This window comes from Porites lutea, chromosome 4 (assembly GCF_958299795.1).
Source record: "Porites lutea chromosome 4, jaPorLute2.1, whole genome shotgun sequence".
Classification (NCBI taxonomy): domain Eukaryota; kingdom Metazoa; phylum Cnidaria; class Anthozoa; order Scleractinia; family Poritidae; genus Porites; species Porites lutea.
Genome location: NC_133204.1, coordinates 962,107 through 973,199, shown reverse-complemented (window position 1 = coordinate 973,199; position 11,093 = coordinate 962,107). Strand labels below are relative to the sequence as shown.

At 36.8% G+C, this 11,093-nt stretch overlaps 1 protein-coding gene and 1 long non-coding RNA gene across 2 annotated transcripts; both read left to right on the top strand.

Moving 5' to 3' along the window:
* Positions 1-827: 827 nt before the first annotated feature.
* Positions 828-4,326, top strand: LOC140932670 (trafficking regulator of GLUT4 1-like). The gene is made up of 5 exons (XM_073382188.1): positions 828-928; positions 2,421-2,536; positions 2,745-3,004; positions 3,335-3,460; positions 3,945-4,326. The coding sequence occupies exons 2-5, from the start codon at positions 2,494-2,496 to the stop codon at positions 4,107-4,109; spliced, it is 594 nt and encodes a 197-aa protein (XP_073238289.1). The 5' UTR covers positions 828-928; positions 2,421-2,493; the 3' UTR covers positions 4,110-4,326.
* A 4,187-nt stretch (positions 4,327-8,513) lies between these two features.
* Positions 8,514-10,096, top strand: LOC140934979 (uncharacterized). Its single transcript, XR_012165147.1, has 3 exons — positions 8,514-8,576; positions 9,188-9,285; positions 9,984-10,096. It is a non-coding gene; the product is annotated as an uncharacterized lncRNA (long non-coding RNA).
* The last annotated feature ends 997 nt before the right edge of the window (positions 10,097-11,093 follow it).

Genomic DNA, 11,093 nt, shown 5'->3' with positions numbered 1-11,093 from the left:
CAGTTTCCTATTTTGCGCAGACAAAAAAAGATGTTGCCAGTGCTTAGCCAAATTAATGGCATTACAAAGATAAACATGTACCGGTATTCTTGACTTGTCCTAATCTCGACCGTTCTAATCTGGACCAGCTTCAGGTGAAAAAAAGTTCAGTTAAGCGACACTAGTTCTTCCTTTAGAACGCAGTTCCCCATGCAGAGCTCAGGACCATGCTGTTGTACCGCTTCCAGAAGCTTCCAATTTTCAAGCGTGTTCAAACTCAAGGATACGCCATGTCTACGGTGTTGTGTATTAGGACCCAGACTCCCCCGGAGTAGGGCATTGGAAAGCCTGACTACGGGATTAGGAACCACGAGTCGTGTAGGCGAAATAAAGCCATCGTTCAAAGTTGAATCCGTTGAATTGTAATCTTCCATTATTTGCCGACTAGATCGGTCACAACATACGGTACAGTTAAGTCTGTATTGTCTTCGAGTTATTTTGAAGGCCCAATTAAACAACCGTTTTATCTCTACAAGACTTATTAATCCTCTGCTCAGATTACTCCCCTCAGAGGAAACAAAACCAAACCCAGATGATCAGATAACACCCGTCGTTCATTGAAAAGCAGGTCTAAATGCTCATCCAGGGAAAACAATTTGAAATTCATACACCGTTGATTGTAAACCAGTTCTAATTTTTATTCACGCTTGATTTTTATAATTAGTTCAGGTTGGTCGGGAATATGGTCAGTTGTGTCTTTGTTGGGTGCTCTGAATATTAAACAGTTCTGGATATTGGTCAACAACAAAGGACATCAGTAAAAAACCTGGAGTAATGCATAACGGATAAGGCTGTACTTCCTTTTTAATTTATCAACCGCACCCAGTAACAGCTTTATTTCTTCATTTTTAGACTTCAACCAAAGCTCTTCCGTTTAAAGTGTTAACAGGTAAGAATTCCTGATGGTCCTGTCCGTAGAGGGCTAATAAGAATGCGCGTCTAGTATATTGTAGACCAGTTACTACGAATATTAGAGTTCTCACTATTTAAAGACAACAGCTTGTATAATCGGCCATGAGGCATCACAAGTGAAAAAATAAAACCAACTTTCACGACATCTATAATATCAAACTCTGCTACAGTATTGTACAAATATTTGGGAAAATGATAATTGTTGCCCTGGATAAGCTAGGATGCCAAAGACAGCCCTTAATATTATGAATTTAAACGACAAAATATAAATTTATCATTAATCTTTACTTTAAACGGTCTGTCCATTTGGTTATTTGTCGCCGCTAGCTATTACTCTGACAACCTATACTGATCTGAAATCTTGCGCATCTGAGTAATATACTAGTAAGAGTTAAGGAAGAATACTAGTAAGAGTTAAAACGATTCGTGTTACGTTTAGTGTTGTTTGCTCTGCTTTTTAAAGAAGTGTGCCGAATTCCCACTCGATTCCGAAACTTCATGGGAATTCATAATTCTGCTTATTCAGAGCTCCTGTCTATAGAACGGCTTGAATGCCATGATGTTTTTAATATTTTTGCTTTTGTTTTGCAAAAAAAGAGACTCTATCTCAGAGCCACTTCCGTTTACGCAAGGGAAGATCGATAACGCGACGCTTTAATAGAGATGAATTAGTGACTTATAGATATTCAGTAGTATTGGTGGAGGTACAGAGTGGCATAGCTTTGCAATTATCCCAACATTTTCACTAATTTTTGTAACTGAATAGAATCAATGTGGTATTTGCAAGAGAGATTCTGATTATTACGAACGCCCAGGTATTTTAAGACTAAGACTCGAGACGAACATATTTATTCTTTTCATTTTCAAGCATGCAAAGTTTTGGTTGGTAAGCAAGTCGCTTTTGGTAAGGATGAAAAATTACAAAGGTGGATTTATTAAAGTTAAGAGTTAGTTTGTTGGCTGTCAACCAGTTATAAAGGTTTTGTAGCTCATTGTTTACTATTGTCTCAAGAACTTTCAGATTTTTGTCCACATAGAGAATGTTAGTGTCGTCTGCAGAGAGATAAAACCTAAATTTATTCGAGCATCTGTGGATATCATTGACATATAACAAAAAAAGCAATGATCCAAGAACTGATGCTTGACAAACACGACATCCAACGACGGCATTATCTGATTGTTCATGGCCTAATTGCGTTGATGCGTGCGATTTTTGAGATGTGAGGAGAACCAATCATTAATTATTCCACGAAAGCCATAGTGATTGAGCTTATCAAGCAAAATGTCGTGATCGACGGTTTCGAAGGCTTTTATAAGATTAATGAATACTCCAAAAGGTAGCAATCCCTGTTTTATATTTGTCCTGTTTATCATTAATACCTTCATGAATTTCTCTGAGGAGGATACAAAAAGTCTCCTCAAGACGTTCATGTGCGCAGGGCTAACGTCATCTTCTTTCTCCACTTCAGGAAAAATCCCGGCTGAGCTCAAGTCATAAACAACTGGTTACTTGATGAAAGTTGTTTCTATGATGACCTAGGGATGGCCAACACTGAGAAAGTTGCTGCTGTTCCAAAAGTTACAGGTGTGATTTATTCTCCGATCAGTTGTTTTATTCCTCGAGTCGTTGTTCTTCAAATTAAAGAGAAATAAGCAGGAAACACATCTATACCTTTTGGATGATTGCATTTCTCTTCTTATTACAACGCAATTAACCCAGTAAAAATAATGCATTACTTCTTGTTAATAATATCCAAATATTTCTATATTTCTAAATATTTTCTATTTTCTAGATGCGGCCGCTGCGCCACAACCCTACACCGAACAACAAATGAGTGGAATCCCGTCACGTTCCCAAACGCAGCCGGTTTACCCAGCTCAGTTACATTTCCCTGCAAGCGAAGGGTACTTAGGACAAGCTACTGGGCATTATCCTGGACCACAGCCCAGTTGTACTGCGCCTACTCATCCATTTGCAGCTTCTCAGCCTACGTATCCTCTTCAAACTCTTCAGCCTGCTCCGGTGCATCATACATCCACCGTAATAATGCCTGTACGTTTTTAAAATTTGCTTTCTATTCACCTAAGCAGGCAAAGAAACCAATTTATTACATCGTATAAACACTGAATGCTCCATTTTGATTCCGTTCTAAAAACGGCTTACAGGCGTTGTCATTAACCAAATAAGCGTTTGAAAAGCCCCTCTTTAAACTCATACATTGGGAAATGCTTATCTTGGAAAAATAGATCACTGGTTTCTGAAAAAAAAAAAAACTTCCTAAAAGTCTTTTTCAACTTGGCCATCTCTGTTACACAGTTTTGTAAAATATTGATGAGTAACTAAGTTGTCTGAAATTTACTCTTTATTTGCCTTTCCTATCAGGCCACGCAGACAGTCATCTTACCATCTGCTCCACCTCGTCCATCAACGTGGCTTGGTTTGTCGATATTTACCTTCCTGTTCTGCGCTTGGCCTATCGGATTAGCCGCTATGATCTTCTCCTGCATGGTAAGAAATAAAAACCACTTTTACTAGACCTATCTTCGAAAATTAATCTTTCTTTTGGCTGTTTTGGACCCTTCTGGTCAGTTTCCTTGGCTCGAGGCTGATGGCTTGATGGTACGGAGTCGAGTCCAGAGATTAAGAAAATCTGCAAGCAGGCCAGGGTAGGAGTACAAGTCTCTAACAGTTAGGAACACATTTCTACGATCATGATCATGGTTATGTATACTGTAGTATTAGGCCTCTGAAAAAAGCCTTACAACTTATTTAAACTAGCTAGCAACCCTCTCTACAGAGTGCTAGACACCTAGCTGTTCAAAATGAACCTCGTTCGGTGCCGTTGGGAAACATTAAGCCCAGACCGATATTAGTAACGCTAGCAGTCAAGCCCTGTTGTATGAACAATTTGACTATTATTCATTTTTCACCTCGAATCTACTAAATGGGTATTTAACTTCTGATCTTGTTTTTTTAAAAATATTTTCGACAGGTGGACAGTTCATATAATGGTGGCGACTATGAAGGAGCCAGAAGAAATTCCAAGATCGCTATGTGGCTGAATATAATTGCCCTCCTCAGTGGTGTTGGAGTCGTAACATTTATAATTATTCGTTTTGCTATCTTAGTGAACTCAGCTGTTAACGAAAGCATTTAAATTGTACCCATATAAGTTTAATTTGATTTTTCCTAATAAACCTGATGAAGACAGGTATTGTCCGGTCAAAATATCGTAACCTCAGTTTATTCACGTTGTGTTCTCAATTCTTGTAGTTTATTCAACTATGTACTCTTTTGCCGTGTTTTCTTGTTAATTGTTTCAAAATAATTATATATAACGTTAATAAAACAACGATTCCCATTCGTAATATGTATTTAATGGGAGTTTTTATTTATCCTTCAATATCGCCATTTATAGCCTTTCGTTTGGTCTACCTGCGCTGCCTCACAGTTTAACATGGTTCAGCGTGTTTTAAGGTGGCTCGACTGGATTTTTTTAGGGGGATACCTCCCAACTTTGAGACTTAACTACGTCGGCATGAGTAAAGATATGGAAAAAAGGTTACCACAACTGTATTACATAAAGATGAAAATTTCTTATGATCTGGGTTTTATTGCAATCGGAGTCGCCATGGCAACGTTATGACGCCATTACGTTTTTCATTTATCTTTGTGTTTCTCTGTACCAGGAGTTTTTTGAAGAAATCGCTTAAGGGAGTATGTACCTGCCATAATTGCCTCCATTATGGCAAAGTTTGAAGAAATTCTATGAGAGCGTTTTCGAAATATTTTGAAATGCAGTTTTAAGAATCATAAAAACATTGAAATAGCATGCTAGCCGCACAATTCGCTAATATTTTAAAAAAATGATAAGTTTTGGGAACGCGGCTTCATCTCATAGTGGATTGATTCCATTGAAAACTGCATACAAAAAAAGAAGGGAATTGCTTTGGGCGATCGCGAGTAAGAAGGGTTTTATTAACTTGCATTCAGACGCTTTTGATACAGTTTTTGGAGGTAATTTGGTCCATGCCTACAAATTTCGCATTTTTCCGAAAACCGCTCGATAGATTTTTTTATAAATTCGACAATCCCGAGAACAATCGTCAAGATATATTCCCTGCAGATTTTAAGAACATTGAAAACAGGGAAGGCTTTAAAATAGGGCCTCAAATATAGCCAATTTTCCCCACAGATTTTGTGTTTACAATCGAGCGTCCTCATTATTCACTGGCATTGTTTTCAAGTTTCATATACACGTGCACATTTAGCAAAAAGATAGAATTTGCATCAAAAAGGACCCTCGGTTAAATCTCCGGGATATGCTAATTACCGGGTAAAGAGGTTAGTGATACATTATAACATCAGAGCAACTCTTTGTGATAGTTTCTGTGATTTTATAACCCGAGTAAGATAATTAAGTATTGCATCCTACACGATGAGCCGTGACGTTCACCGTTTCGGCTCTCACTGCTATCTGTGACGACAAGCCAATTATTAGCATGTACCGGATATTTCTTCGGAAAGTAATCGAGAGTTCTTTTGTATGCAAATTTATATCTTTTGCTAGTTGTGCACGTGCATATGAAACTTGAAAACAATGCCAGTGAATAATGAGGACGCTCACTTGTAAACACAAAATCTGGGGAGAAAATTGGTTATGTTTGAGTCCCTATTTAAAAGCCTTCCCTGTTTTCAATGTTCTTGAAACTTGCAGGGAATATTTCTTGACGATTGATCTCGGGATTGTCGAATTTATAAAAAAATTTATCGAGCGGTTTTTGGAAAAATGCGAAATTTGTAGGCATGGACCAAATTACCTCCAAAAACTGTATCAAAAACAGCTGAATGCAAGTTAATAAAATTCTTCTTACTCGCGATCGCCCAGAGCAATTCCCCTCTTTTTTTGCATGCAGTTTTCAATGGAATCAATCCACTATGAGATGAAGCCGCGTTCCCAAAGCTTATCATTTTCTTAAAATATTAGCGAATTGTGCGGCTAGCATGCTATTTCACTGCGTTGATGATTCTTAAAACTGCATTTCAAAATATCTCGAAAACGCTCTCATAGAATTTCTTCAAACTTTGCCATAATGGAGGCGATTATGGCAGGTACATACTCCCTTAAGCGATTTCTCCAAAAAACTCCTGGTACAGAGAAACACAAAGATAAATGAAAAACGTAATGGCGTCATTACGTTGCCATGGCGACTCCGATTGCAATAAAACCCAGATCATAAGAAATTTTCATCTTCATATAATACAGTTGTGGTAACCTTTTTTCCATATCTTTACTCATGCCGACGTAGTTAATGCTCAAACTTGGGAGGTATCAACCCCAAAAAATCCAGTCGAGCCACCTTAAACACTACAGCAAGGTTTGTGGGTTACGCCCCACGTTCATCATGACACCATTGATGTATAAGCTACATTGGGTTCTGTTAAAGCAGCGCATTCATTTCAAGATTTTGCAATGTGCATTCAAGGCTGTTCATAGCATAGCCATACATAATTATGTTCAGGACCTAGTTTCTCTGAAATCCGCAGGCGCATATAATCTCAGATAGTCTGGTGGGATTTTGCTAGTGTCGCCAACAATTAGAACCAAGGTTACACTAGGTGATATATGGGTCCTTTCAGGTGGCTCACTCAGCGCCCAAGTTATGAAATGTTTTACAGCGCGATCTTCGCGACATTCCTCACTTGCCTACGTTTAAATCTTTGATGTGATGTGCATTTGATCAATTTTATAATATATCTGAATGAATTATTTAACAATTAATGAATGAGGCTGAGTAACACCCTCCTCGATCTCCACAATTCTTCATATGATAAGAAAGCCCAATTCAATAATTGTACTATTATTCATTCAAAATAATTCCTAGTTTAAAAAAATAGCTAAAAAAATGCTTACCTCCATCGATGTCACGTTGATCTTCGATAGTGCACGTTTAGGGTTGTTCAGATCCGCAAATATTCTCCAAATAGCAGATGTCACTCTTTGAGTGGTCTTCTTGCTTTTCTTGCCATGTTGTTAGCTATTATTTCGCCCAGGTCTTACTCTTGAAACGAGTGAAATGTCTTCCATTTTTGTTGTCACAACCAAAACAACTTAGCCTCGTCCCCAGGTCTTCTCGGTTAACGGTGCATTAGCCTGTAAGAAAGCTGGACTTTTGACGTCATCGGCTGATTAATCGCAAAATTCTTCCAAATCTGGTCATCAGTTGCTGGTTATGGTGAATTATGCGTGTGCTCTTAGCCAATCAGAATCGGGGAAATATTTTGAATGACTAAATTCATCGATTATTATTATTATTATTGAACATTCACTTTGTTATTTCAATTATTTGTGTTAGTTTCACAGACCGGCGGCAGTTTCTTTTTCATGTAGAGTTTAGTTTAACCTCATTTAAATCATGTTTATGTAAGCCATTAACAACAATAACGAGGTTGCAATAAAGACGTTCATTTTCTATTGTAAGAAACAAAAAGAATACTCAAGAATTATTATTATTAATAAAAAGAGAGTAGTTGGACACCCAAAATAACTGTAAAGCTAGACAAGCTGGGTGACCATCATTAATCATAATAATTGAACTGACAAAGTTAGGAGAGAGGCCTTCGAACGCCTCTGACATTTGCTGACATTGCTGATCAAGACTGTCACCAATTGTCGTTTTCTGTTTCGATTTTTGCATTCATGCACCTTCGCTGCCATTAATGGAAGTTATTAAAAACATGTATGATGTACATCAAATGTTTTCACTTCCTTTTTAACGCACTTTACAAAAGAGAATTTGTGACAAAAGACATACCATGCTGGTTTTTCATTTGTGATTACTCATGCTGAAGCCCAAAAAGAGGAAGGAAAAAGAAAATCCCGGAGTCATCACTGTTTGACTATAAATGCTCCACATCCCATTCATTCAACGTTTCATTAACAAGTATTTTCTGGTTTCGGGGTTCCAGCATTAACAAGAAAAGATTGCATTTTATTTATGAGATCATTTAAAAAAGCTACTAAAACTCTTTCACCATTTACGAACTTTAGTTATACCATTGTGAAATACTTATTTAAAATAATAAACATTTGAGTTGAAACAAGCTATCAGCTAGCCAATCACTTTTCGTATGATTCAGTCAGTGAAAATCAATTACGATAATAGAACTAAAAATGATTCATATTGTTAAATCTGCTTCAGAGAATTCTAGTCTTTAATACCAGTGATCTTTAAAGCCGTTCTCAGGTAAGCATAGACTTATATTTATTTTCAGTCAGCTTTTGCCTCTTTGCCTTTACCTTTCTCTTGATTACATTCTTCAGTTTTGTATATCCGTCAAATGTAATTAGCTTAGTGTTGAGTTTTAGTTTCGAAAAATTTTATTTTCGTTGTTAAGAAACATAATTACATCACATCTTCGTGTCGAAGGGTAATGCATTTTTCAAAACTTATGATGTAGAATTGCTAGTGTCCACTAATATCAGAAGCCGGTCCACTTGGGCAAATCTAAAATTCGTAACAGAACAAGTGATTTAACTCAACTCATTCCTTCTTGTTTTTTAAAATCTTCTTTCAGCTACAGCAATTAACAATTATGAGCTCAAGGGAAAACATTGCCCAAGGTACCTTCAGGCTCATATCTAATGTGCCAAATTTAAAAACCATCAACAAGTTAGCGGAGTTGTGTTAACAAAGATCTTGGCTGAACCTATTACATATGTTAAACTTCTATAAATCTAGTGGAACTTTCACAAAATTGTAGTGATTTCCCAACATTTGAAGATAACGGATTGGAGTAAGGGAGGGACAGGTCATTGGCCTTTAACACTGTAAATGAAAAATATGAAGGGTCTGGGAACAAGTATAGCATTGTCGGGATTAAGCTCGGTAAAACAAATACTCAGATTTCTCAGATTGTGTAACTTTGCTATTGATTGACGCAGTACGAATCCAAGATCATAAAAAAAGAAATGCACTCTATCTCATTTAATGGGTGGTACAAAAGTCTCCCAGTGCCTTCAGTCAAATTTGAATAGAGAAAAAAGTTTAAAATGAAAGCAAACTGAATCCACAATAGCTTTCAGAAAAACCAGTAAATTTGTCAAGAGAGCATTCTTAAAGACTTCTCCCTTAATTTTCATTTGGCCTGGGCATCAGATATTGGGTAATGAAATCTATACCCTGCTTTTAAAAAGTATAGAAGATACTAAAGAGAAAAGTTATGAATACATAGCTCCTTCCAGAAATCCAGACTTTGGACAGCTGGTATATCAACTGCAAACATACTCACCAGCCCAAGGACAGCAACATGCCATTGATGAAGCTTTGCAAGTGAGTATTTAGACCAAATGGTAATAAATTCCGTAATTTCCTAATTACTTAATTCTTCATGGCTTAGTGACATCTCTTAGCCAGTTTTAAGATCTCTAACTCTACACTGCTTCTCAGGTGTGTGACTCCAGTCGTGTATTATATAATATTTTTTTAGCTTGGAACACATGACATTATTATAAACTTTCAAAGTTTGTCAGCTTTTTATTAAATGATGGATTAAACCAATCACAAATTGAGAAATGGTTTTTAAATGAATAAATCACAAATTTATCAGATATTTATCACCACCTGGGCCGGGTTGTTCGAAGATAATCCAGGGTAAGTTTAAAATTTGAACTTTGATATATAAGAGCTTAAAAAACAAATTGAGTTTAATTCTCTTTGCCTACAATTTGATAACTGGATACTCTAAAAAGAATAGGGAAAATTATCCGCGGAAGTACTTTTTGATAAAAGAAACGCAGGTTAGCACTAACCGGCTCTCTATTCACTGGGCCCACTGGGCCCAGTTAAAAAAAAAAGGAATTAAACTGAATTTACTTTAATTTTAAGCGTTCAAATCTGAATTCAAATTAGCCGTGGGTTATCTTAACCCAGCTTTAGACAACCCGACCCTGAGCATGAAAATTGCCAACCTTCCTGATATTCAACTCTCGACCTGTTTTTTTTTTATTTTCTTCTTTTTATTTTACCAGCCTGTCCAGATACAACCTCCTCGTCCCCAGAATTACGAGCATTTAACCATCGTTACCTTACTATTCTGTTGTTTTCCTATCAGTGTAGTCGCCATGGTCTTTAGTTGCTTGGTATGAACACTGTTAAATATAGCATCTTGATTTTATATATTTTTTTAAAAAGTCCAATCAGCATCTTACTCCCATCATGCATGCTTAAAGTATAAGGTAGGCGCACGTTCCGTCGCTTGCAGAGTTTCGTCTGAACCCGTTGGTCATCCAACGGGGTGGGGAGTGGGGATTAAAGCCTTTGAATATGCTGGCTGCTGCTGGCGTTCTAGATGCCAATTAATAAACATTTTGACGTCATTGGAAAAAAGCACTTTTATATGTGTTTTTTTTTGGCAAAATATTGCCTTGGGAATCATGGTATCGGAGTTATACCTTACGAAAATATTAAGAAAATTTGACCAACGTGTCTGAAGATTTTAAGAAACCATAATTAATTGTAATTTGTCAGACTGAAACCGGGGTCAAAATTGATGGGATAAAATGGAGGTATTGGCATCTAACTTCCCCCAACAGTTATTACGTGGGAGTATTCAAGTATTTTTCGATCAAGATCGTATGAAATAACAACTGTAAGTTAAGCAAAGCAAATTCCAACAAACTACATTGTAACAAACAAAAAGACATCCGCCAGCAGTATAAATTAAAAAAAAAAAATGAAGAAAGAAAACAACAAATTTGCATCTTTAACATTTACTTCATCAACATACGTACGTGTAGCAGCACCTTTCAAAATGATATTTTTAACCAAGGACATTTTTAAACCTATATTTCCTCCACTTGGAACTGAAGAATTTTCTGGTCACTCTTGCAAACCTGCCCTGGGATGTTTTTAGTCAAGGACAACACTGTCTTTAGCACATTAAAATTTCATCTTTCGAAGTTCAGGCATCCACAGAAGGCAAAATTTGGGGTTTAAAATTGAAACTACCGCGGAGTTTGGTAGTGTATCTCCTTGCTGAATTATGGGCTTTTCATGCATTTCACTATTAAAGTCTAATACAGCATCGCTAAGTTCTTAAACTTAAAATAATCAAAAATCAAAGTTTTGAGATTTCCTGA

Excerpts from the sequence above, each read along its gene's own strand:
- LOC140932670 (XM_073382188.1), top strand. The coding sequence starts at position 2,494 with ATGGCCAACACTGAGAAAGTTGCTGCTGTTCCAAAAGTTACAG. Across the intron at positions 3,005-3,334 it reads CATCCACCGTAATAATGCCT|GCCACGCAGACAGTCATCTT; the intron begins GTACGTTTTTAA and ends CTTTCCTATCAG. Across the intron at positions 3,461-3,944 it reads CTATGATCTTCTCCTGCATG|GTGGACAGTTCATATAATGG; the intron begins GTAAGAAATAAA and ends TATTTTCGACAG.